Below are 27,607 nucleotides of genomic sequence, written 5' to 3' on the forward strand. Positions count from 1 at the left end.
AAAAAGAAGAAACCATTTTATTGAAGTAATATGGGAGAGATTTAGAAAAACATACCTAGAACTCCCTGGATAAGGAAACACAGTATCAAAATAGGCCAGTTAGTACAACAAAACAAATCCTCTCCAATAAGTTTCAAGTAATGCAATCATAAAAGAATTTGGCTAAAAAGTAACTCTTTACTCTGAGATGTTTTCTGTAATAGTCCTCTAAGAAACTAAAGGAAAGCAGCAGCAGATCTGTTTTACTACAGACACGTATTTAGTAAATATATTAAGGGTATTTCTATATAAAAACTGCCCTGCACATCCATCACTGTCTGGAGCCTCCACGTGGCCTCTTCAATCCTACAAGACTCTGCCCAAAAAGGGAGAAAATAAAAGGAGATAAACACAAGTGTAGTGTAAAAAAAGGAGCCCAGGGCCTGGAGGGGCAGCTGGGGGAGCCCAAACAGCACAAAGCAGGGAACTCTGACTTCAGCCCTCATTTTTCAGGAACATGGAGGGGAAGTTTGGCTTTTCTGCATCAGAATGCCACATTCCCCCTTGGTGGTTATCAGCAAAGGCTTTTAAAAAGCAGACTGAGGTCAGCACTCACTGATGCTCAATTTAAACAGCCCTGTTCCTTAACAGGCTCATTTTTCAAAGACTTCCCTTGAACGGTAACAAATTTCATGGTTTGTTTTTTTTTTCTTTTCATAAAACTTCCTTATGGAAACCATCCTTCAGTTAAAAATGAAGCCTTGTTTCATGGGGAGATTCCAGCAATTAAAAATTCTCCTTCCATTAATCCTCACTACTGACATCTCCCCACAAATAAGATTAAAGCACATCATTTACAGCTCAGACTTGCATGAGCTGGTGTTTGAAAATGCAGTACCTGAGCTGCTCAGTCCCAGCCTGAGGAGGAATGAAGTTGTGCAGCAGCAGCAGCAGCAGGACCATGGCACTGCTGCTCCCCAAACCAGGCCACTCCAGCCTGCAGGAGTCAGGATTGAAGCATTCAGGGACACTCTGGGGGCAGGGAGTGTTAGTGTTTGGATGGAAAACCTGATTTTTTTAAGTCTTGTAGAAGCGAAGGCACTAAATCTTAAGCTTATATATTAAATAAAGGCTGTAACTTGGCCAGCCAAGTTACAAGAGACAGCCAAACACCTTCCTGTGTGTGTCACAGCACATCCTGCTCAGCCAGTGTGACAAATGAGCCACTTGCTCTTAATCATTAAGGGACATCCACAGCTACAACACTCAGCCACACTGCTCTGCACAGTTTATTTTTAAGCATCCCATGAGAGTTCAAGTTCAAGGATCAACTGGAGCTTCTGGGTATAGGTCCTGCTTTAACAAGTGGTCAATCAGACATTAAAACAATTTAACCTCTATGTCATCATTTTGACAGTTTTAAAAGATGTTCTATACCTTTTATCCATCTCATGATAAAAGCACCAGGCCTGAGATGCCATAGCCCTGGTTTAGTGTTTGACAGGAGAAAATGCTTCAGCTTTGAGCGTTGTTTGGCGTTGGGAGGCTGTGAGTGCAGCTTTACCAGCATCACCAATTCAGTATCAGCACGAGGGCCCTGCAGCACTCAGCACACCAGGCCCTGCCTCATGCGGATGATCTGCAGCAGGGCAGCCTGCACATCTTCATCCATGTGACCCTGCAGGAGCAAACACCCATCACCAACACTGAAACCCCTGTGAGCATCTCCCTCCCTGCCAGGGGAGCCTGCAGCCTCACCTGCACAGCGCTGAGCAGGTGTGTCCTGTACACTGCCACCACCTCCTGGTGCTGCCGCGCGGCGTCCTGCGGGAGACAAGGGGACACGGTGAGCTCCAACCTCCTTCAGCCTCTGCTCCTTCCCCTCCCAGCCCTGTGCTCCCGGGCTTGGCCACTGCCACGCCAACCACAGCTCAATCTACAGGTTTGAATGTTATCCCTTCCACTAATCAAGGAAAAAAAGTGCCTGCTCTTCTGCTGGAAGAATAGTCACAGAATATCCTGAGCTGGAAAGGGCCATCAGAGCCCGGCTCCTGGCCCATTGTGGTGGTGGTGGTTGAGAGTCTGGTCAGAAAGAAAGTCAGATAAATATTCCCAGACATTCCTGTGGGAAGCTTTGAGAAAATTCAGATAAAGAATTAAAACAATCCTACAATTAGTATTCTGAACTTGTAAGATGTTTACAAGTGTTGTTCCTAATTAACCAACAGCGTAAGGAGCGTTAATTGAACATCAATCAAGTCCAAGCTTCTCAGATCTATCTATAAAAAGAATGTGAATCTAATAAACTCAGCTTTTTCTTCTAGAAACATCAGTCATGTTGCTTCATTCACCCATCCTCAATACAACAGCGACAGCCCTGCACGCTGCCTTCATCACAGCATCAGCTATTTGGTTAAAACCACCCTTTTTAGAACACTTTGCCTCATAAGAATCAACCCTGCAAACACTCTGATGTATTTGTGAATCTGAGCAGGAGCAGAACTCACTTTGCCCAGTCACAGCTTTAATAATGAGCTTCACTGAGGTAAAGCGTGCACAAAATCCCAGCACTCAGGATATGTCCCCTGCTCTGTCTGTCAGTGCTTCACGACAAACAACACACCCAGGGCTTGCAGGCAGAGGAACACAAAGCCATTAAGAAATTACCACCTCAGCCTTCCAAGGTGAGAAAAAAATATATGGTTGTAAGAAATGGCTAAAGCTGAGCCTGCATTCAGAAATGGTCTTGGCAGGATTACAGCAGAGTATCACATAAGCACAAATTCTCCCACTCTGCTTATATCCCTTTTATCTGGAGAAGCTGTCAAGTGTTGCAACTCAAACTGAAGAGGAAAGCAGAAAAAAAATGTACAGAGAAGCAGAACTCAGGGGCAAAGGCCCAAGCAAACAATGGATAGTGTGCTTGTGAAGTGTGAGGCTGCAGTCCCACCCCCTGCTCCAGCGGGCACATCCACATTTCCCTGTTTACACAGGGAATTAAGCAATGCTACTGCACGTCAGACAACACCTTGTGTGAGCACTTACAGCCAGCTGCTGCTGGAGTGTTTTCACTTGGCTCTGGAGCAGTTCCACCTGCTGGTTGTGCCTCTTGGAGGGGATCCCAGTGGTGTATGTCAGCTGGGACAAGCCGTTGAGAGCCTGCTTTAACCGCTCCACGTCGTTCAGCAGCTCTGTTATCTTTAAATAAAAAAAAAAAAAAAAACAAAAAACAGAAAATGCCATTTAAGGATGTCTCACTGCAGACTGCTCTTTAACATTCTTTCGAGTCTGATGAAGCCCAGCAAGCACTGAAGGGTCTTTGTCCCAGCTTGCAGAGAGGACTTTGCTTTGCTGACACGCTGGTTGCCATTGTGCTCCCTGGCACTGGGGTGTGGCAGGTACAGTGACATAAGAGACTGAAAAAAGGGAGGATCTAAGGGCATTCCAGGTCTGACTTCTAGGAAGAACAGTGAACCTTCAGAAGGCCAGCCAGAGATGCCCAACAAACACAGCTCCAGAGGAAGGAGGAGCTGATATCCCCAGAAGTCTGAAGCTTTAACAGAATTTAAACACAACACAATGTCCAGAACATAAGGGACTGGAAAAACTTTGCGTGATGTAAAATGAGGACTTCAGCTGCTCTGGGCCAGCCCTGGGTTCCTGATGCTCAGCACAAAGTGGTGCTGGAGCACCTCAGGAGCTGAATGCTAAGCTGAGAGCATCAGGAGCACAAACCCCAGATCTCACCTTGTTGTCCTTGGCTTCCACCTGCTTTGCAGACTCCTGGATCCTCTTCTGCAGGTCAATAATGGTTGTCAGCGATTTGTCACACCTCTCCTTCTGGTCCTTGATCTCCTGCTCGATGCTGCAGCTCCTGAGCTGGAGCAGCTCCTTCTCGTCCTTGAGGGACAGCTCGCTCCTCCTGGCCTGCAGGGCCTCCTCGCAGGCCTGCTCGTACTTGTGGCTCATGCTGGCCAGGTGGCCGGCCATGCTGCTCACCTGGGCCTCCAGGGCAGCCTTCATGGAGCTGTACTCTGCCACAGCCACCACCTCCTGGCTCTGCAGCTCTGCCAGGGCCTGCTGGCTCTGCCGCAGCTCCTCCTGCAGCCTCAGCACCTCCTGGCTCTTGGCCTGCGTTTCCGCCTCCTTTTCCTCCAGGCCGCGCTTGATGGCCGCCATTTCTCCCTCCAGCCCTTCCTTCAGCTGGGTGTACTCCACCAGGGGCACCGAGGACTCCTTCAGCCGGGCCAGCTCCTGCTGCAGCTCCCCGACTCTGAGCGTTTCCTTGTGGTACCGCTCCTCCTTGCTGCTCAGGGCCTGCTGCAGCTCCTCCACGGTGCGGCCCAGAGCCTCCCTCAGCGCCTGCAGCCGCTCCGCCGGCACCTCGCGATCCACGGCTCCCTCCTGCTGCCCCTCCTGCCCCGTGTGCTTCCTCAGCAGGGCCCTCAGCTGCTGCCTCAGCTCCTCCATGCTGCTGGCACACAGCCTCTCCAGCTGGTGGGACTTCTCTGCCAGCACGTAGTTGTGCTGCAGGTCGTGCTGGATGGACAGGAGCCCGCTCCGGAGCTGCTCGCTCTCCTCTCTGCACCTCTGCGCCTCCTGCTCGCTGCCCCTGCACCTCTGCTGCTGCTCCTGCAGCTGTGCCCGCAGCTCCTTCACCGTGCCCTGCAGGCTCTGCTCCCTGTCCTCAAAGGAGGCCACCGGGGCGTACTTGGACTTGATGCACTCTTGGATTGTGTCCAGCTCCTTCTTCTGGGCTTCAATTTCTGCGTGCAACTGTAAGATTTCATCCTGCCCCCTCTGGTGCTCAGCCCTAACGGCAGCGTTGCTCTCCTGCAGCTCTTGCACGCTTTTATTTAAAGTATTTACCGTGGCCTCGTGATCCTTTAAACTGATATACTCCGTTTTTAATTGGTTCTGTAAGAGTTTCACCTTGTTTTTTAAAGCTCCGTTTTCTTCGTTCACCCTCAGGAACTCCTGCTTTATCTCTCCAATTTTGCCCTTCAGGTCTGACAGCTCCCCATTGGTCTTTTCCAGGGTGCTGTTGAGGACAGTTTTAACCTCCTCGTGCGTGGTGGCCAGCACGTACTGATCCCTCAGGGTCTCCCTCAGGCCCGTGTTCTCAGCCACCAGCTTGCCCACTTTTGCCTGCTCCTCATCATATTTCTTCTGAAGCTCAGCAAGCTGCTTCTCAAGCTCAATCCCATTAGATTTTAAAGCTTCCAGCTCTTTCTTGTGCTGCTCCGGAGACAGGTACACAGCTTGCAAGTGGCTGATATTCTCATTTAAGTTGTTCTTCTCTGCCAGCAACTTTTCAGCTTCTGCTTTGCTTTCATTGTACTTCTTTGTTATTTCAAAAAGCTTTTTTGTCAGGTCACCCACAGCCAGATCGTTTGCTTTCTTCAACTCCTCATGAATTTTTAAAGGCACATTCTGGCTTTTAATTTCAGTTTTTAGCATTTGGACTTGCTGCTTCAGCACCTTGTTATCAGCCTGCAATCTTTCAAGTTCCTTCTGCAGAGTCTCATTCTTCTGTGATAGCTCAGAAATTGCCTTCCCCAGCTCCTCTTCCCTCTGCTCAAACCCACTCCTCATCTGCTCGTGCTCCTCTGCCTTCACACGCTGTGCCAGCTGAGCTCTCTGGCTCTCAGACTCCCTCTGTAACAGCACCAGCTCTGCCTGCAGCTTCTCCCGCTCCCCCTCCACCTCTGCTAACCTCCTTGCCTTCTCCTTCACCTCGTTTGACAGCAAACCCTTCACCTTCTCAAACTGCTCCGCGCTCACGGACTGGGCCAGCTTGGCCGCCGTCTCTCTGAGCTGCCCTTCCAACTGCGTGACGTTCCTGCCCCTTTCATCTCGCTCCATCTCCACCTTCACCAGCTCCTTCTGCAACCTTTTGTTTTCCTCCACCAGCCTGCCCTCGTCCCTCCGGAACTCTGCCACCAGCAGCTCGTTCTGCTTGATCTGGTTCCTCAGTTTCCCCACCTCGGCAGAGGCTCCCTCGTACTTGGCCTTCATCTCCTTGAGCTGCTCCTTCAGCTCCTCCGTCGCCTTGCCGCTCCCCGAGGCCACCTCGCTGGCCAGGTGCTCCTTGAGCGCCAGGAAGTGGCTCTGCATCTGCTTCACCTTGCCCTCAGAGTCGAACATCCTCTTCTGCACGTCCTTCAGGGCGTCCTCCAGCTGCCTGACCTGCCTGTCGGACTCTGCCTTGCTCCTCTCGCACTCTGACACCAGGGCCCTGCACTCGGCGCCCTTCAGGGCCAGCTCCCTCTGCAGCTTGCTGATCTCCTCCTTGGCTGCTCCAAAGCTGCTCCTCAGGCTCTCCAGCTCCTTCTTCAAAGCCTCCTTCTCGGAGCTGGGCGACTGGGCGGGCAGCGACAGCTCCAGGGGCCTCAGCATGGACCGGGACTGAGGGGAAATTGGCACAAAAAATGGAAGTTCACGGCTCTGACAGGTCATGGACATGTGTTCATTGCTTATTATTTAGTATGGGAACTGCCCACTATTTAGAGTATGGGAACTGCCCATTATTTAGAGTATGGGAAACTGCCCATTATTTAGAGTATGGGAACCTGCCCATTATTTAGAGTATGGGAACTGCCATTATTTAGAGTATGGGAAACTGCCCATTATTTAGAGTATGGAAACTGCCATTATTTAGAGTATGGAAACTGCCCATTATTTAGAGTATGGGAACCGCCATTATTTAGAGTATGGGAACTGCCATTATTTAGAGTATGGGAACCGCCCATTATTTAGAGTATGGGAACCGCCCATTATTTAGAGTATGGGAACCGCCCATTATTTAGAGTATGGGAACTGACACCACTATTTGGTATGGAAACTGCCTAAAATCCAGTTGATCTGAGCATCACTACTACAAGAGATTTTTTTTTTTTTTTTTCCCTACATTAAGTCATTCTTGCCCCTATTACAGAACAGGTATTTCAGCTTTTAACAGCAAAAATCTCAAATACAGCTCTGCATTACTGCTCCCCAGTCATGGAATGGTTTGGGTTGGAAGGGACCTTAAATCCCACCCAGTGCCACCCCTGCCATAACAGGGACCCTTCCACTGTCCCAGGTTGCTCCAAACCCCATCCAACCCAGCCTTGGATATTTCCAGGGATCCAGGGGCAGCCACAGCTCAAGTGTGTGAAAATAATTTTATAAGGAATCAGAGCAGAGAGTGCCATGGCTCACAGACCCTTCTTGCTGAGAAGGCTGAGGAATGCAGTCACTTGGAATTCTAGAAGGGTCTGGGTTGGAAAGGACCTTAAAGCCCATCTCATTCCAGCCCAAAGAGTCTGCTGGACCTTGTTTATACCCAAATTGTTGCTTTAAAAGGTTGATAACTATCAAACAGAATTGTCAGGGAATTATTATATAGCATGCAGGAAAATGAAATAATCTGTATATTATATTATTTTATTATAACATTATAATATATTAATAAATTAGAAAAATATGATGGAGATAAGCCCCCAATTTACAGAGTGGCTGTGTAAAACACATTTAGGAGAGCTCAGGACAGCCCTCCCAGCATTTCCAGCCTGACACAGACAGGACTCTAGAGGGCACCCGCAGTAAAAAATAAACACAGAAAAGCAAGAATTCCCCAAAACCGTGTGCTCAGAAGCAATGCTCAATAAACACACTTTTATAAGCACGTTTAGCTTTCCCAGCACGACTATCTCAGAGTTCCTTCCAGTGGTAAAATATTTATTACCTGGGATTCCACTGCAAATGCTTGGCCTTGTTTAAGTAATAAATCTTCTTTTCCTGGATTTTCAAAGCAAACAGTGTTTAGCTCTGGTTAAAAACAGGAACACAATCACAAGAACACTGATTTTCCTGCCCAGCTCTATTCTGGTCACTGGGGTCACGCCAGGCTGAAGGCCGGTGTTTAAGCACTTGTTATTAAAACAACTTCTACTTAATTAATCCCCACAGGAAAGGGGACGAGGGCCTGCCTGCATTTCAGACCAGCAGGAAGAGATGACCAAAAATCCCCTTTTATCCCTGTATTCCAACACCCCACCATGCACAGCAAGCTTTAACAACTAACTGTACTCACTGTTTCCAAAGTTACCTCCAGACCCCGCAGAGTCGCCCTAAAATCAAAGGGCAAGAAACAAAAGTAAGGCTGAAAATTCATTTCACATTTCTGCTCTACGTTAAACTAGGGTGAAGGGGCAGGGAAAGCTTTTGCAATGAGATAACCATTCAGCATTTGCAGCAATTTAACATGCTGAAGTACTTCCTACTGTAAATACCAATTGCTGTATCCCATTTCAAATCACTCAACATACTTCATAATACTTGAGTTTAGCTTTGAGAGCTTCAATAGTCCTTAAACTTTCTTCCTGCTGCTTTTCCTTGGTAGTCAGGATTTTCTTCAACTCATCTTTCTGAAAGAGAAGGAGTGCCACATAGCCAAAGCCACAAGAATGGACAGGGCTGTAAGACCTCAAGGAACTTTTCGAAGAGTTTAGACAGAACTTCAACCAAGATCAGCACCGAAAGAATCCCTAATTTTTGCTTTTGGAGTTCTTCAAGACTGCTCCTTTACAGAAGGAGTCTTGAGGAATGAGTCAGGAATATGCACCAACATAACCTGCTACTGTTTAATTAATTCATATTTGTTAGTCTTGCACTACTGAAAGTCACTACAGAGATGCTTAATATTATCAATGTGCTCAATATCCTAAGTGAGCTTTAAAGGAGCCATGGGAAGGATAATTATTTGTAGTTGCAGAAATGCTGTGCAGCTGCATAAGCTGATCCATAGCAGTAGATGCCTCACTTGGCATTTTTAGGTAGCTTTTAAGTAGTGTATTTACAACTGCAGAGGAAATAAAAGAGAGAGCTGCTTCCCCTACTCCCCAGTGCTGTTACACCTGCAGGTGACACATCCTACCTCATTCTCAAGATCATCTGCAAACATTTGCTCCTGCAAAAATGACAAAAAAATCCCCCCCAAATCATTTTTTTAATTATGTTTAAGGGGCTCACACACAGTTCATCAGCTGACAAATCCACCCCAGCTTCTAATGCTGCCCTTCCAATTTCCATCTGGCTTTATTGCTCTGTTTCCTATTTCTCTAGCCAGGAGTTAAGGGTGTCTGACAGAGCAATGTCTGGGAACTGGAATATCTCCTGTTTTCCAGCTCAGACACTACTGAACTGGAAAACCAAGTTCAGTTTTTAAGAAGTTTGCTGATTTGGGGAAGTGGCTATTAAGAAGTTCATTTCATAAAGGCAATGCTTAAAACAGGAGTTCAGACAAGCCACTGACTGCACTAAGAAATATTCTTTCTATCCATGGGCTACATTTAGGAGGAGCTGCATAAATGTACCTCTACAAAAATACAGCAAAGGAACAGCCTCCACAAAGAAAAAAAAAAAACAACAAAAAAATCCTCTTTATATTTTCTTTCTACTGGTCACACTTAGACCTCCAAAAAGAGGGATTTTTTTTTTTAAATCAACATTTCAAATTTGGGTGAGAAACTTCTGTTGGAAACCTTTGGCTGTTTTCTTGTCAATTGAAGATTTTTTTTTTCTCTGTGCTTGCACTTGCAGTAACAGCTGAAAAGTCAGCTGATGACAAAGCCCTGCCACCTACATTTAATGGAAAGATGGAGCTCAGCTCCAAATTGCAGCACTCCAGAGCAGCCCATGGCACAGCCACAGATGCTGCTGCCCAAATTTCCGGGTGCCAGGCAAGGACATGGCACCAGCCCCCTCACAATTCAGGTGTCACTACAAGACCAGAGGCTTTTCCAGCAGGCAGTGGGGGACACACATTGCAGTGATTCCCAGGAAAGCAGATCCTAACCCCTGTCAGCCCCAGGTGGCTGTCCCAGCTTGCCAAGCCTTGCTTTACCTCAGTGAGCTGCAGCTGTAGCCCACTGATTCTGTCCAGCAGCATCCTCTGCTCCTCCTGCACCTCCCTCATTCGATCCTTCAAATCTTGGTTTTCCAGCTCCAAGTCCTTGAAAGTAAAATATGGCACTTAAAAACAAAACTGAAGGACTCCCCACACTACACACACTCTGGGAAAGGTAAAGACTCTGAGCCAGCAGATTTAACAGTTACTGAGCACTCCAAGCCCTGCCTAGCCTTTTGAAAACTGCAATGACAAGGGAACGAGATGGGAAAATTAATGCTGGTTAGTGGAACAATTATGACACAGATTATTTTTAGTATGACACAAACATACATCTCTTGAGACTGATTTTACTGCAGAGGCAGAAGGTTAAGAGGTAGGAAAGGTTGAGACAGGGACACTTCCAACTATTTATTACCCAAAAAAGGTGCAGTTTTTTCCTGAAAAAAAAGTTTACAGCTCATCTGCATAACTGCCACATCATGCAATTAGGTTTGAAGCAAGCAGCAGTACATGACCTTTGCTGATGGATCATCAGTGCTCACTCCAGCAGCCCAGCCTGCCTTTAGTGCCTGAGGCTCGTTATCCGAGTGGGAACCACAGGGGCTCCCTGCCCACCCACCTGAGTGGGCAAGGACCCACACAGGAACCCACACAGGAGTGCCAGGCTCCTCCTGTGCCCCGTTATCCCATTGGGAACCACAGGGGCTCCCTGCCCACCCACCTGAGTGCTGGGCTCCTCCTGTGCCCCGTTATCCCACTGGGAACCCACAGGGGCTCCTCCTGTGCCCCGTTATCCCATTGGGAGCCCACAGGGGCTCCCTCCTGCCCACCCACCTGAGTGCCAGGCTCCTCCTGTGCCCCGTTATCCCACTGGGAACCCACAGGGGCTCCCTGCCCACCCACCTGAGTGCCAGGCTCCTTCTGCAACAGCTGCAGCTCCTCCTGTGCTCCATAGCCCCGGCCCCACTTCTGGGACACGCTGCAGACCTGTCAGGGCAGCAGGAGAACATTCCTTCAGATCCCTGTGCCACCCCAGTTCCCACTGGGACAGGGGCCACCCCGGCCTCAGCCCCCCACAAACGATCCCCCCTCAAGCCCTCAGTGACACATGGCTTCATCAAGTACCTTTTGCTCAGCCTGCCCTCTCTTGATGCTGTCTCTTCCTAATAAAGCACCACAGAAACAGGGAGTTACAAAAGGCATTTAGTTCAGATTCATGCAACAACATGACACATTCAGCTAATTCCATCCCCCTTCCACCCTGGGAGGGCATTTCAAAAAATAGCTCACCACACCCCCAACTAATCAAACATGGAAACATCCACAAGGGTTTCTATAAAATAAAGGCTATTTATTGCTATAAATAAGGGTAAATAACTCCCATGATCAATACTGTTAAGCCCTCCAGGCATCACAGCCTGCGACCCTCTTAAAAGCTTTGCTAAAACCACACAACCCCAAAGCTGCCCTTCCCCTCCCAAACAGGTCCTTTGTGGTCCCAGGAGCACAGCTGCCCTCCCAGCCAGCCCCTGGAGCCACAGGAGCAGGGACACAATCCCACCCCAAGGGAGGGGCTGAAGGTTCCTCCTACCTCTGCTGGAGTCCTCAACGGCAGCTTTTATTAAAGCCAAAATGTCAATATTGTCCCCAATCCTGGCATAGTAAGCACAGTCATGGCCAAGGCCATCAGTCAAACCAACATCAGCACCATTCCTGAGCAACACCTCCACGGCATCCTTGCAGCCATATTCACAGCCTAACATTAGGGCAGTCCTGGCATGGGAGAGAGAGGGGTTCAGAGACCCGGGACCCCACAGAGCATCACTCACAGAGCCAGCCCTGGTACAAACATGTCTGACCTCAGACACCTCAGCCAGGGCACCTTCCCTCTGCCCACAGAGGACACAGTCACTCAGCAATGCTTAAATATTTGTGCAAAAGCAAACAAACCCACACAACAACAGCATTTCTATAAAACCAGCACAGACTCGCTGCCTTTGAAAGCCACCCAGTGTCTGGAGAACTCCCGTGACTCTGGTTTCCTCTACCAGAGACAAATCAACAGACACAACAAACACCAGGCAAGGAGTTCAGACAAGGTTTGGAGAGGGGGGTGCCTGGGAGCCCTGGCAGAGCTCCCCCAAACACTCCCCAGCTGCAGGACGTGCAGTGAGAGTGGCCAGGCTTTGTCCCATGGCAGCCTCATGTCATGGAGGAATTCTCCAAGAAATCCCTGGCAAAAGCAGCAGCTACAAACAGAATCCAGGAATAAACAGTTCAAGGTCTCTTGGAAGCTCCAGTGGACTCAGGACTTCTTTCCAGAGCATCACTTCTCCATGGCCCATTGTGCACATTGATCCCAAGGGCTGCTTGGGACAGAAAAACCCTTTAAAGAACCAAGTGCAGATTCTCTGCTGCCTAGAACAAGCCTGGAATATTTTGGATGCCAGCAGGAGCAGGAAAAAAGGCCAGGTGTTGAATTGGCAGATCCACTTGTGAACTGACTCCCAGGTTCTCCTGCCCCAGGCTGAGCACATCCATTCTGCCAAGGGCAGCCTTCTCCCCCCAGTGCCATCCATCCTGCCAAGGGGCCCCAGTGCCATCCATCCTGCCAAGGGCACCCTTCCCCCAGTGCCATCCATTCTGCCAAGGGCACCCTTCCCTCAGTGCCATCCATTCTGCCAAGGGGCCCCAGTGCCATCCATTCTGCCAAGGGCAGCATTCCCCCAGTGCCATCCATTCTGCCAAGGCCAGCATTCCCCCAGTACCATCCATTCTGCCAAGGGCAGCCTTCTCCCCCTAGTGCCATCCATTGGGCCAAGGGCAGCCTTCCCCCCGGTGCCATCCATTCTGCCAAGGGGCACCCTTCCCTCAGTGGCATCCATTCTGCCAGGGGCAGCCTTCCCCCAGTGCCATCCATTCTGCCAAGGGGCACCCTTCCCTCAGTGCCATCCATTCTGCCAAGGGCAGCCTTCCCCCAGTGCCATCCATTCTGCCAAGGGGCCCCAGTGCCATCCATTCTGCCAAGGGGCCCCAGTGCCATCCATTCTGCCAAGGGGCACCCTTCCCTCAGTGCCATCCATTCTGCCAAGGGGCACCCTTCCCTCAGTGCCATCCATTCTGCCAAGGGCAGCCTTCTCCCCCTAGTGCCATCCATTGGGCCAAGGGGCCCCAGTGCCATCCATCCTGCCAAGGGGCACCCTTCCCCCAGTGCCATCCATTCTGCCAAGGGGCCCCAGTGCCATCCATTCTGCCAAGGGGCAGCATTCCCCCAGTGCCATCCATCCTGCCAAGGGCAGCCTTCCCCAGTGCCATCCATTCTGCCAAGGGCAGCATTCCCCCAGTGCCATCCATCCTGCCAAGGGGCACCCTTCCCTCAGTGCCATCCATTCTGCCAAGGGCAGCATTCCCCCAGTGCCATCCATCCTGCCAAGGGCACCCTTCCCCCAGTGCCATCCATTCTGCCAAGGGGCAGCCCTCCCTCAGTGCCATCCATTCTGCCAAGGGGCACCCTTCCCTCAGTGCCATCCATTCTGCCAAGGGGCCCCAGTGCCATCCATCCTGCCAAGGGGCACCCTTCCCCCCGGTGCCAGCAGGAGCCCAGCAGTGCCCTGCAGGCCTTACCTGCTCTGCTTGTCCCTGGCATTGACGTCGGCGCCCCGGTCTATGAGCAGCTGGCACACGGCGGGGCGGCACATCTGGGTGGCCAGCACCAGCGGTGTCCTCCCGTCCTGGGGGACACAGGGGACAGCGTGAGGCCAGGGAGGAGGCACAGGGGCCCGGCAGCTCCCTGGGGGCAGCGGGGAGGAGCAGGAGGAGGGGGAGGCAGCCCCTTACCCCGTCCTTGGAGTTGACGGCGGCGCCGTGGTCGCAGAGCAGCTGGATGCTGGCGGAGCAGTCGGACATGGCTGGGGACAGAGCAGGACAGAGAGGTGACAGGGGCAGGGAGGGGACCTGTGCTGTGACAGCAGCCTGGGGAGGGCCCAGGCACAGCCCTGGGGGTGTGTGTTACACCAAAACCCCCACGGCTGGGCTGCAGGGCTCAGCTCTCACACCACCCACAGCAATCAGACACTGCTGTGCAGCACAGGGAGGATGCAGGAAAACACCCACAGCATCAAACACTGCTGTGCCAGACACTGCAGCACAGGGAGGCTGCAGGAAACCCAGAGCAAAGGCTCTTCACCCACCCCCAGCACTGCCCTAAAGCCCTGCTCGTGATGCTTGAACATTCTACCCAACTCCACCTCTGTCACAGACATCTTTTTATGAAAAATCCTTTCTTTGGGATTTTTCCTCCTGAGATGCTGAGAGGCCTCAGGAACAAAATGCAAACAATGGTTATCTGCTGCTGTGGAATGCAACAGGTGCATCTCTGGGATTGGGCACATGTGGTTGTTTCTAATTAATGACCAATCACAGCCCAGCTGGCTCGGGCTCTCTGTCCAAGCCACAAACCATTGTTATCATTCCTTGCTATTCTTAGCTTAGCCAGCCTTCTGATGAGAACCTTTTCTTCTATTATTTTAGTATAGTTTTAATGTAATATATATCATAAAATAATAAATCAGCCTTCTGAAACATGGAGTCAGATCCTCATCTCTTCCCTCAAATAAGACCCCTGTGAACACCATCACACACCTCAGACCTCCAAGCTCTGCAACACTGTTCAGTTCATTATTGAGGACAAATGTCATGACAATATAAAACAATCTCTCCTACTAAACCCACCAAAATTAAAAGAGAAGGATTCAGCCCATCTGGAAGTAAATGCATTAATTAAATCGTTTCCATACAGTTAGCAGCAAAGCAAAGCCCTTCACCTGCATCATGAAGAGCAGTTCTTCCCTGGAGATCCACATTCTCTGTTGGACAATTGTACTGTTAAAATAAATAATCCCAGTTATCAAGCAGAATCCAGGCTGCATTTACAACATCAGGTGTTTGAGCTTTAAATTAAAGCAATAAAATGTGATTTAAGTAAAAAAATATGCACAAGAATTGCACAATACATTAGACTTTTCACAGATAATGAGCCTTTACAGCTGCATGGAGACATGCATCAATTAAAAGTTTAAAGAACCCATTTAAAATAACAACAACAACAAAAAAATCAAATGGCCATACACTGACCAGGAATAAATGAAGAAAAAAATAAAGATCACACAAACCTAAGACAATTCTCAAATGCTGTTTCAATAATGAGAGTTTGTGGCTATAAATGCCCAGCTTTTGAAGCAAACACTACTCTGGAGCAGGCAGTGTTGCTGTTTCTAAACAGGGAACAGCAGTCTTTTAAAGACACTCAGCCCTGTTTTCTTCAAGAACCACAAACTATAACTTGATTTGACAGTTTATGAAAAGATTTAAAAAAAAAAAGTTTATTTTCTTTATTTTAGCCTTCTTACAGTCCCAACCTGGTATTTAGCATGAAAAGTTCTTTTCCCCAAGACTCTTATTTTTTAAAAAGAATATTTTTATTTTAAAAAAGAATATTTTTTTAAAATATTTCTTAAGAAAGAAATCCCATATCCCATTTTTGAAGCAGTGTATGTAAAGCCACCTTTCCCCCCTCAATATAAGAGACGAGCTGTATTTTCAGTACCTGCAGGAGCTTCTGCAAGCACAAAGCATGGCCATACTTGGCAGCCAAGTGCAGGGCGTTTCTGCCTGAAAACAGAGAACAGCAGCTCAGATTTGGGTCAGAGAATTCCTGAGGAGCATTCCCAGCATTTTAGATCCAACAGTCCCTGTAGATGTGTGCTCAGACATCTCTCTACACCTCACTTTGTTACAGTTCCTTTGTGAAATTCATCTCAAAATACTGCATCTGACTCCACATAAGGATTTAAAAAAATCAACTCTCCCATAAGAGGAGGAGGCCAAGTTATCTCTGTAAATTTTCTTATTCTCAGCTTCATATTAAACCTATTAAATTCTGAGTAACAACCTGAAAATTAGCTGCTGTTTTTAACTGTCTCTTCCATAAGGTCTGCTACCACTCAAGGAAATCTGGAAGGTTCTGAGCTCCTGAGGCTCAGCTGGGCACACAAACACCTCCCACAGCATTCCACAGGATCCTCACCTCGAGTTCATTCAGAACTGCTCTTATCCTGTTGTTCTCACCCAGAAATGCTGATCTCACCAGCGAGTCTGGAGCACATTATAAACACAATTATAGCAGCACAAACCCACATTCCTTGAGTTCTGCTGCATTCATCAATTCCATAACAGGCCAGTTTCCTCCAGACCAGCAACCAGCCACACAGATAATTTGGTTTTTACCAGCTACAGAAAGAAGGAAGAGCTATCCTGTGGTCCAGCTTAACTTTATTTCAGGATGAAACTCAGCTGGGAGCATTTTCAGGGCCTGTGAGGAACCCACCTGCAGCATCAGTGGCTGTGATATCAACGCCGTGCACCAGGATGGTGTTCAAGCAATCCAGGTTTCCCTTTGATGCTACAACATGGAATCTAAAAAAGACAAAAGACCTTGCTTAGGCACAGCTGGTTTGTACACAAAAGTGGCAATATTGGCCAGGAAAGCCAAAGCAGCAGGGAAGTGCTGCAGGGGCCAGCTCTGGACAGCATCCAGAGTTAAGGGTTCTGCAAACATTACTTCAAGGAACAAGGCAAATTTCCTGAGGAACAACCATTATTTACCTGGATCAGTGAACCAGGTGAAATACCAGGGGGGTTTCAGTTTCCCTCTAACACTCAAACCTGGCAAGAGCAAGTGTTTAAGCACTCATCTCCACTCAAGTGAAGATTGTTTGGGAGTTTCCCTTTGCAGCCAGCTGGGCTCCAGCTCGGTGGAGCTGGATTACATGAGGCATTACACAGATTTCTGTAGCCAAGCAGGTTTCTGGAGCAGCAGGAGGATGATTTCCATACTCTAGAGCAGGAGGATGATTTTCAGCAGCCCCCAGCTGCATTCCCAATCTCGGGAAGTCACTTACGCGGATCTCCCCTCCACGTCCAGCTTGGTGGGACTGACCCCCTTCTTGGACAGGATGGATGAAACCTTCTCCACATCGCCCCTCTCAGCTGCCTTCATCAACCTGTCATCGTACTTGCTCCAGTCTGGGTTCACCTGGGGGACAGAAGCACACGTGTGAGTTCATGGAGCACCAGGAGCCACCGGGGCTGAGCCACAACAAAATCCAAAATTGGTTTACAAACAGTGCTGCGCCCACCAGGACGTCTGGAGCTATTTGTGCAACAGCCCTGTCACTGTTGCTGGCATTGAACAGCGTGCAGAGCTCTGGGACAGCCTGGTTAAATCACTTAGGTCCTAAAGGAGACCTTTAGGATCAGATTTCTTTGGTTTTCCTCATTCTGTTTCAGTTTGTCATATTCTGACAACAAATGGATGCACTAAAAATACACTCCAGGACATGGCTTTTCCTGCCTGTGCCAGACTGTTCAGTGGGTCAGAAATTAGCTAAGTGTGATGCTCAAGGGAAGAACGGCTACTGACTGAGCTGCAGAAGGAAGAAATTCAAAGTTGATAGCTGGGAATTGCCTGCAGTTCCCAAAGCACTGTGGAGAACAGAGAAATCCCAAGCCAGCTATAAACAGACCACCACCACCCAGCCCCAGACAGCCCTCACCCCCCTCTCCTCTCTTGTTTACTTCAAACTCAGAATTTCAGGCCCCAGGCCAAGCTTCCCATCCCAAAGTGCAGAGCTTGTTCTCTTCCCTGCCAAACCATCCCTCTGGATGGCTCAGGGCTTTTCAGGAACCTGCTCAGGGACAGAAACCTCACATCCACGCTGGACACTGATGGCTGGATATCCAAGGAGCTTTTAAGGGAAGAACAAGGCTTCCAGAGGAGTATTTTACTCAAAACAGAAGTGTAACATTCAAATCTAACTCTGCACAGCAAGAGGATTTGCTGGTGAGACACAAGCAGCCTGCGGGTGCATAAGTTACTTCTCAGTGTGGGTCAGAAATTCCTCACAACAAGAAGAACATTAAACCAGGTAACCCCAGCCCAGGGTTTGTTTAAGTAAAAGAAGGTAAATAAAAAAGAACAACCCCAAAACTCCAGTGCCACCACCTGCACCTGCAGTGATTTGTAAAAGGGAGCTGCACTCATGATCAGAGAGACAGAGGGGATCCCATCAATCCACACAAATATCTCCAAGGGGTGCCAGAAGATGATTCCACACTGTTCAGTGGTACCCAGGACAAGAAGCAACGGCCAGAAACTAAACCACAAGAACTTCCACCTCAACATGAGGAAGAACCTCTTTCCCCAGAGGGGGCAGAGCCCTGGAGCAGCGGGATTCCCTCTCTGGAGCCATCCCCACCCCTCCTGGCCACGTTGTGTGCCACCTGCCCCAGGTGAGCCTGCCTGTGCAGGGGGCTGGCCTGGAGCATCCCCAGAGGGCCCTTCCAGCCATAACAACTCTGGGTGATAGGCTTCATCTGCTTTCCCACAATAAACAAGATTACTGTAATCATGAAGGCTTAGCAGCAGCTAACCCGGTCCAGCCCTGCTAGAAGTGACAGGAGTAATAAAAATAGAGCACTAATGAAATTAGCAGCAGTGCTGCCGGGCTGAGGTGCAGCACTGACTCATCAATCAATTAACACATCCATTAGCCCGAGAGCCAAGGCAGCCTGGCCTGAGAAGTCACTGACTGCTCTGGTGACACAACCAGTGCCATGTCCTCCCCAGCCTGGACAGGCTGCCCTGCAAAGCCACCTCCTCATGCAAGGCTCAGCTTTTCACGTCAAATACCTTGGGGACTGTGCATGCACAGCATCACAGCCTGAAATTCTCCTGGTGCCTTCCCATCCCTACAGGACAGGGATCTCACCTTGGGTGCTCACACTGGGGTGGGGTTGCTGGGTTGATACCCGCCAGCACAACTCACCCAAATGGACAGAAAGTCCTCCCAAATCCTCCCCAGCCAGTCCCTGCTCCCATTTTATAAAAGTTCTGATTAACAGAAGCATTACTTAAAAAAACCAACACTTCAGTCATTTGTACCCACGGCCTATGGTGCACTAAGTCTAAAAGGGGATGGAGAGACAGGACACAGGGAATCATTCCCAGTGCCAGAGGGCAGGGATGGATGGGAGATTGGGAAGGAATTCCTGGCTGGGAGGGTGGGCAGGCCCTGGCACAGGTGCCCAGAGCAGCTGTGGCTGCCCCTGCATCCCTGGCAGTGCCCAAGGCCAGGCTGGACATGGGAGCAGCCTGGGATGGTGGGAGGTGTTCCTGCCATGGCAGGGGTGGAATGGGATGAGCTTTAGGATCCCTTCCAACCCAAACCATTCCACGATTAAATCATTATATATTTAACGAACACATTTCACACGTAGGAAAGATTCCTCGCAGGAGGAGCTGCTAAGGAGATCCAACACTCATCAATTAAACAGAACTACTACACCCCATTGGCACAATCAAACCTTTCACATTTTTGCGGTAATTTTTGTAAATTCCTGCCGGGGTACAAAACCCCAGCTAGAGGTCCCAGATACCTACTGTGTCCTTGGCTGCACAGGAGAACCAACAAATCATGCTGAACTCGAGGTGCCAGGAGCCACCAGCCCGGTCACATCTGCCCCAGCTCACGGCGAGGAACCGCTGCCCTGCACTGCCCGCGGCTCCTCCTGCTCCATCCTCACTTAGCTCGGCTCCCCGAGGGTGCTCTCCCCATCCTCAGCATCATCCTCAGCCTTCATCACCCTGCGGCACGCAGAGGAGCGCTCGGTGCCGGACAGACGGACGGACAGACGGCGCTCAGGGAAATACCGCCCGGGCCCAGGAGCTGTAAACAACACGCAGGCAGCCTCACCAGCCCGATCTATTTTCTGATAAGGCACTACTTGATAGGCAGGCGATAGAAAGCAATAGCTATTAATACATTCCCGGCGTGCCCGCGCCCTGAGTCACGGTGCTGCAGTGAGCTCAGGGGCCAGGCACGTCCCAGCCCCGCAGACAGGCAGGCCAGCGCTCTTTGGAAATGACAACCACGCTCCTCCTCACGGCCACGGGCACCCACACGGGGGAAGGTCGCTCTCAGCACCACTAATAACACAGCAGGACCGAAATACTCCCTGCAGTAATTCCTTCCCCGTTCCGCCGCGCCGCAGAGCCGCAGCCAGACTCGGGCTCAGGCTTCAGACAGCCACAACCGCCGAGCAGATGGAATGCGTGATCCTATTTTGACAGAAATGTAACCCATTTTAAATTAGAAAACACACATGCCTCCGCTTTAAAAAAATTCTCCTTTTGCAGCGCTGAAACCCTTTCTGAATAAAACCTGGTTTCAGCTTACTGCTGCTGCCAGTCTGTCTCCCAACATGTGAAACGAGAGGAGTCACAGAGGCTGTGAAAACATTAAACAGACAGCACAATGATTAACAGGAGGGAGATGGAGAATCCCCTTTCACAAGTTTTAAATTTAAATGGAGAGCTCCCAAGTGCCATATTTAGAGGAGTAGGTCAACAAGACAAGCAACGCTCTGTTTTGTCTGCAGGAGAGAAACCTGGTCCGGGGCCAGGAAAACCACTTACACTCACCCTGGAGGACACACTCCAGGGGCTGCAAATAACCTAATAAATTGATCTTCTCAGCAGGGAATTTTTATATCAGTCGCTCAGATTTGGGCAAATTCTCTCTTTCCCATAAGTTGTGACCTGTGCCCTCGTCCCCTGTGTGAGCACCAGCCTTCCCCAAAGAATGTTCCAGCATCTCTCTGCAATTAGCATCCATGTGACAAAGCCACTCCAAAAAAGCGCAGTGACTGTGTTGTCTTCTGACCACAACCAAGTCTGTCTCCTCAAGCTAAAAATGGATATTTTTCTGGGGGGAGAATAAATACACCTCCCAAGTGGCTGCAACAGAAAAGCCCCACTTGACCAAAATCAGTTTGGTGAGAAATGCAGGTAAGACTGTGGCTTCCAGGTGTTCATCCCAAAGGTTTTCCTTGTCTCCACCTCATCTGCCTGCTGACATTCCTCGTGTCTCATGAGCTGCACTCATCCTTGCCCATGGCAAGGGTGGGATGAGCTCTAGGGCCAGCTAACCCAGCTCAGAAATACCTGCTGTAACCCAAAGCAGCTCCTAAGCCCTTCCCAGCGAGCTGGGATAAAGCTGTGAAAGTGAGCGCAGCTCCTGCCACCGCAGGGCCAGGCTGATCCTGTCCCCAGCACAGCCCCGGTAATGCCATTAGTGGGTGACATAAGCACACGGGAGAGCAGAGAGCTCTGGGGACACTGCCAGCACCAGCACAGCTCACACACACACTCAGCAGCCCTTCACAGAACCCCAGGAGCAGCTGGAAGGGATTTAAATCCCATCCCATCCCAGCGCTGCCATGGTGCTCCCACTGCCCCAGGTGCTCCCAGCCCAATGTCCAACCTGGCCTGGGATCCAGGGACCTCACCCCCTCCCAGTGAGGAATTTCCTCCCAGAATCCAACCCAAACCAGCCCTTTCAGAGCCAGGGCAGCTCACACGTCCCCCAGGCCCCACACTTTGAGTCCCTGCTCTTTCTCCAGAGGGCAGAGTTCATTTGTCATCAAACCTACATGGGGACAGACACACCCTGCCCTTTCAATGGCACGCAGTGACAAAGGCTTTTGAAGTGCACTGACAGAATGAAAGGCTAAGTTAGATTAGAAAACTGGTTTTTAAAAATATTCCCCAGGTGCAGCTTCCCCTGCAGTGCAAGGGCACTGTACTAAACCCATCTCTCCTGAAGAATCTGGCTCACCTGCCTGAAAAAAATACTGCACATACTGGGTTAAACCCCACTGGGGCGAGCAGAAATGGCATTTTTTGTATTTTACAAGCATATCTCACTTCCCAGGACACGTCTGTCCCCACGTGTAAAGGCTTTGGAGCGCCAGACTGCAGGGGTGGGATGTGGGTTTAGTCTGTGCAAGGGAAAACCAGACACAGCCTGAACACAGGGCTCTTGTTTCACCCTGCACCTTCCCACAGGCAGCACTTTGTGTTACCACCTCATTCACCAAAAATCCCCCAGAATAAAAAAGCCATTCAACGCCACAAAGTGGGCCAGGCTCAGCTCAAAACGGGATAAAAATCAGCAGTTCCCTTAGGGCTGCTCTGGTTTGGTATCGTGCTGAAAACACTCCTGTCAAAAACTCACCTGAACAGCTGTGCCTGGTGTGTTTAAATGGAACTGCAGCCTGTCATCAATGCAGGTAACACTGTCCTAGCAAACAGCTTAAAGCAGGCAAATACATCTCCTCAGAAACATCCCTGATTTTACCCTGTTCTGAAGGTAGTTTCCTCCCAAGTCAGCATATCCCGTCAAGATCAATCTATTAAGAATCAAGAAAATTCAAATTGACTTCTAGGTCAAAAAATCCTCTCAAAATGAACATTTCCCACTGTAAGGAGCGAGAGGTCCCCCACAGCAGTGCCAGTTTCTCTCTTCCAAGCTGTGCCAGGGGAAAATCCACCAGCACCAGCCAACAAGAGCTCATGGGCTACACTGGAAGTGCCAAAGGATTCTGCCTACAATCCCTGCAGGAGGCAAAGCCAGCTCAAAGAACTAAAACAGTCCCAGTTTTGTTCCCAAACAACTTTCCCATATCTCACGGCCAACACAAAACTCAGAGAACTTTCCTGATAAAGCAGCCTGAGAGTGCCAGCCTTGAGGCACAGCCTGGACAGCAGCAGAAGTGACCAGAGCTGCTGGGGCTCTGCATCCCCCAGCTCTGCTGAGGGCATCCCTGCTACCTGGGGCCAGGAACATCACACCTGGATAACGGGGAGCCCTGCCAGCCCAGCTTCACCCCACAGCAGAAATATTTCCCCTTTAAACAGGAGCAGGGCCAGAGTCCAGCTGCCAGAGGGAGCAGCACAGCTCCTGCCTGCCCAGGGCTCCATTAGCTGCAATTTCTGAGCTCTCAGGCAAGGCCCCATTGATCTGTGAGCTGCCATTCATTAAAGCATCAGGAGATGGCGGTATGAACTGGTGTGGGAAAGCAAAGGACCAGGCACAAACCACCTGGTACAGCACAAAGCATAGGATGCAGGGTGAACTGGTTGATGCGACATCAGGGACCAGAGCACCAAACCCCAGCCATGGTCAGCCAGCACTAAAGCATCAGGAGATGGCAGGGTGATGAAACCTGGTGTGAGTGCTGCATCAGGGACCAGAGCACCAAACCCCAGCCATGGTCAGCCAGCACTAAAGCATCAGGAGATGGCAGAGGTGATGAAACCTGGTGTGAGTGCTGCATCAGGGACCAGCCCCGAGCACACAGGGACAGGGAACACCAAACCCCAGTGAGTGCTGCAAACAGGATCAGCCTCAGATGCCCCAGCATGTGCTTGCTAGCATTAATATTTAAATACTGACAAAGTACTCCATAAGTTGCTTCTACACAAAAGGTCATGTGAACTCCAAGCAGATAAGCATAGTGCTTAACTGTGTAATTATGTCTGCACATCAGCTCAGGATACTGAACTCCCAGGCCTGCACTGAACCTGCACTCTTTTAAATATTTTTAATTGCTACATTCCAAAGCGATAAAGCATTAACTCTCCTTTCTACGGAGCCTGAAAATTACAATGCACCTGTAAACAGGCTGCACCACAAAGCTTCTGCTGCACCACAAATTGCCAGTTGTGTTTCTTCAGCTTCACCCCACAAACAAGCTCTAATTCCACTTAACTAAATGCAAATGAATCACAGAGAGATTTTTTTTCCAAGAACAAACACATTAGCACGAGCCTGAATAAAGCTTCCTGGAACCAAACCTGCTCCGAGGAACAACCCCAGCCAGGCCAGGAATGACATTGGAATATTACAGTGCAGTGGGTGCTTGAGGATGCCATGGCAAAGTCACCTCAGGGAGGGGGCACAGGGCAGAACTGCTCCAGCTAGAGCAGCAGCAGCACTGGAAAATTCTGCTGATGGGTCAGGGCACTGGGATCAGCCTGGCTGACAAACTGCTCTGTGTCCTTGCACAGGGCACAGCCAGGACACAGGGCCACAGAATTCTTGTTCGTGTACAAACTCTCGTGTGCCCCCAGCAGCACCAGGCTCTTCTTCTGTGAATGACCTTGAACCTTTAAAGGGTTAAAATTATGTTATCAAACACCTGGTTTCCAGTTCACCCCTTTGGTTACTAATGTCAGCACACTGGGCTATAAATCACTGCTGACACTGATGCTGCTGCACAGCCAGCAAGAGGTGCTGCTGATGAATTAGCAAACGCCGGCAGCATCCTTCACTGCCATGCCAAAGGGGCGAGCCCAGAGCAGGAGCAGGCACCTGCCCTCCCTGCTGCTGGCAGGCCAGGAGCAGGTGTTTCATGTGCACTGGGTCACCCCACAGAGCTCCACTCCTGCCTTCCCAGAGCAACACTCAGCACTTCACAGAGCTGGCAGCACCCACAGGGAAAGGAGCGTTGACACAGCCTCGAACAAGCTCAGCTGTCACTGACTCCCGAGCTTGTTCAGATATTCATTTAATAATCACAGCTCATTATACCAGGGCAAGAGCTCAGGTGTCCCTTTGTTCCTTGCACAATGCTTTCCGCTAATTATACGGCAGCTTTGGTTTCTCTTAATTAAACAAAACCCAGCTGCCACTTTTCCCAGGGGAGAGAGGACTGGTAGGAGTTTCCACGTGGTTTTGTAGCTGCCCATCCCCATCACCCCCCACAGGTGATAACCCATCACTTCCCCCAGGTGAGGACCACCATCATCACCCCTTCCAGGTGATCCCCATCACCTGTCCCTCAGGTGAGAACCATCACGTCCCCCAGGTGATTCCCATAAGCAGGTGAGCCCCATCACTTCCCTCAGGTGAGAATCATCACCTCCTGCACCTGATTTCCATCACCTCCCCCAGGTGAGGACCATCAGCAGATGATCCCCATCACCTCTCCCTCAGGTGAGGACCATCACCTCCTGCACCTGATCTCCATCACCTCCCCCAGGTGATTCCCATAAGCAGGTAAGCCCCATCACCCCTTCCAGGTGATGCCCCATCACCTCCCCCAGGTGAGGCCCCTGAGCCCTGAGGATCCCACTCCTGGGGCTGCAGCTCCAGCTCTGCTCACAGAGGAACCCCCTGATGGTTTCCCAGTAACTCCAGGTGCCCCTTCCCTGAATTCCAGGCCCAGCTGAGGGGATAACACACCTGAGACCAAGCAGAGCCCTCCCCAGCTGTTCCCCCAGAGCTATAGCAACAAGCAGGTGCCTTTTCCCCTGCAGAGGCCACTAACAGAACTCTGAAGGTCCACTTGCCAAGGTCTGACCCAGAGAAAATAAGGTTTTTTGCACAACAAACCAACCCTTCCCCAATCGGCTTCTCAAGAGAGAGCAAGCAGTGAGTATCTCACAGGTACAGACACAACTCCCAGCTCTGCTGAAGAACACATTTCCTTATCACAACCCAGGTCCCAGACACACATTTATGGTGTCAGGATGTACTCTGCAATCTCAGAGGCACGGGCGGTGGGAGCTGCTGTGGTCCCAGTGGGATTGAGGACATTAATTAAGATCTTTCCTGTAAATGCTGGTGGATGAGGCACCTCCCCTGACCTTCATGCCCCACAGAAACCCACATCCAACTTTCCAGCCTGCCCTCCTGCTAATGCCAGGCATTTGTCTCACTATGCAGAGCACTGAACAGGCTGCTCAGATGATTTTCCAAGCACCAGCTGGAGCTGGCAAAACCAGGTAATTCCACTTTCAGGTTCTGGACAACCGTGGAATTGGTAATAACTAACATGGTTTTTACTTTCTGCTGCTTTTCGTGGCTTCCCTCCATCACAAATCAGTAACAAAGCCATTCCCATCAGAAGGCACGTAAGTACCACCTTCACCTGGAGGAAAACTCCCCACAGCAGGCTGGATGAGGTTTCTCTGCACCCCGCAGGAAACAGGCTGGGTAGGAGAGGAGAGAGGGATGAGGTTTCCCAAACAGGCAGCTCTTGTGCGCTCCTTTCACGCAGGATCTCTGAAGCTGCCGCTGGCAGGGATCCCACCCAGTTCCCCTCCTTCCAGCAGAACAGAGACCAGCTTCATCCCAAACACCCACCGCGATGGGGCTGTCCCCCACAGAGAACATCAAAAGTTGCTATTTGATGAGATGGTGGAGTGATCACACAACCAAGCTACGTAATAAACAGGGGAAGTAAGTTTACTATGGAGAAAAATCCCTGTTTTTACAGGATCTTGCTGAAAGGAATTTCCCTGCACGTATTTCGGAGTAACTTCAGCTCTCAAAGGTATTGAGACTGCTCAAACCTCCTCTGAAGAGAGGGTTTATTGGAAGTGAAAAATCTCCATGTCTACTCAAAACCAAACACAGGTGCTGCCAGGCTTTGTTTGAATGTAATTACCGGGCTAATTTGAGAATAACAAACAGCTCTAAAGTACAGGACAGCTAATGAACACGGAGCAGTGCCAGCCCACGCATGACAAATCCTCATAACAGGCTCATGAATCACTGCTGAGCCCCGTGGATCCTGGGAGCTGTCATCAGCCAGGGGAGCACCAGGTAACATCCTCAGAGCGGGATTTCGGAGATAGCCAGGTAACATCCTCACAGCAGGATTTCGGAGATAGCCACTATCTCAAAGCACTGCTGATAAAATCCAGCGCCTCACATTCACCTCCCTGTGCCGCTATTCCCCGCAGCAAGCACAGGGACAGCTCGGGATGGGGAAGCATTTACCAACAGGCACAATTAACGATGATTTACCGCGCCAACAGCTTCCAAACGCGGCTTGCTCCAGTTACAAAAACCTCCTCCCTGAACTAAAGTCATCCGCGGGGATGAATGAAGTGAAAACAAAGACCGATAAAGCCGGTTAAAGGCAGCTAAAACCAGCCTGAATTTTGGAAGCCGGACAAGAAAACTGCCCCATGCCAGAGGTGCATTTCCAGAGGTTCTGCCTGGTTCATTCAGCTCGGCATTCCAGAGGGGATGACCGGCATCCACAGCCGCGTGCTCACCAGCTCCCTGCCCACTTTCCGAGCAATTCCTCCATCAAAGCGCTCCGGTTTCACATCAATCCCTAGCGCGGAACCCGCTCCTGCCCGTGCCCCGCGCACGGACCGAGCGAGCCCCGCGGCGGCTCCGCACCGGCTCCCCGAGGTTCGGGGGAAAACGGCGTTAATGTGTGCGGGAGCCGGGACACAGCGGAGGGGCACGGGGAACCTGTGGGCTCAGCCGGAGCGAGAGGCGGGGGGCGCTCGGGGCCGCTCCTCCAGTCCCGAACCCCCGGCTCGGATCCCTCCCACGGACCCCGGGCTCTCCCTGCCCCGCCAAGTCACCGCGGCTCCCCGAGCTCTCCGCTCCCCGCCAAGTCCCCGTTCCACGGGGAGCCGGGATCTCCGTGCCCGGCCCCTCCGTGCTCTGCGCCCCGAGAACCGGACCCTCCGTTCCCCGCCCGTCCAAACACCGGGACCCCCGAGCTCTGCACCCCGAAAACCAGACCCTCTGTTCTCGGCCCCTCCAAACGCCGGGACCCCCGAGCTCTGCCCCAGCCCAGGAAACAGGACCTCCCCGTGCTCTGCCCCGCCGGGATCTCCGCGCCCTGCCGCACCCCGGGACCCCCCAGCCAGTCGGGGGCCGTGCCCCGGCACCCACCGCGCTGCCCCCGATGACCGCTTCGTGCTTCTTCAGCCGGGACTTGAGGCTCTTCATGGCGCGGCCGCGGGCGGGGGGCGCGCACCGCACCGGCCCCGTCGCGCTCCCGCCGCCGCCGCCACGGCCG

At 50.7% G+C, this 27,607-nt stretch overlaps 1 protein-coding gene across 4 annotated transcripts; it reads right to left on the bottom strand.

The window, feature by feature from the left end:
- UACA (uveal autoantigen with coiled-coil domains and ankyrin repeats) lies at positions 1–27,607 on the bottom strand. 4 transcript variants are annotated; one of them, XM_064721911.1, is made up of 19 exons: positions 27,481–27,607; positions 16,834–16,967; positions 16,260–16,348; positions 15,480–15,544; positions 14,698–14,755; positions 13,712–13,782; positions 13,499–13,605; positions 11,466–11,647; positions 11,000–11,037; positions 10,778–10,861; positions 9,869–9,976; positions 8,900–8,932; positions 8,292–8,390; positions 8,057–8,093; positions 7,709–7,761; positions 3,727–6,387; positions 3,025–3,177; positions 1,738–1,803; positions 1–1,657 (listed from the first exon to the last, which is right to left on the bottom strand). In XM_064721911.1, exons 1-19 carry the CDS (start codon positions 27,535–27,537, stop codon positions 1,586–1,588), a joined length of 4,167 nt encoding a protein of 1,388 aa, XP_064577981.1. In that variant the 5' UTR covers positions 27,538–27,607; the 3' UTR covers positions 1–1,585. The 4 variants fall into 4 exon arrangements, with proteins under 4 accessions (XP_064577981.1, XP_064577982.1, XP_064577983.1 ...); XM_064721912.1 differs by lacking the exon at positions 27,481–27,607 and adding an exon at positions 19,374–19,473; XM_064721913.1 differs by lacking the exon at positions 8,900–8,932.

Source organism: Zonotrichia leucophrys, chromosome 10 (genome assembly GCF_028769735.1).
Source record: "Zonotrichia leucophrys gambelii isolate GWCS_2022_RI chromosome 10, RI_Zleu_2.0, whole genome shotgun sequence".
Classification (NCBI taxonomy): domain Eukaryota; kingdom Metazoa; phylum Chordata; class Aves; order Passeriformes; family Passerellidae; genus Zonotrichia; species Zonotrichia leucophrys.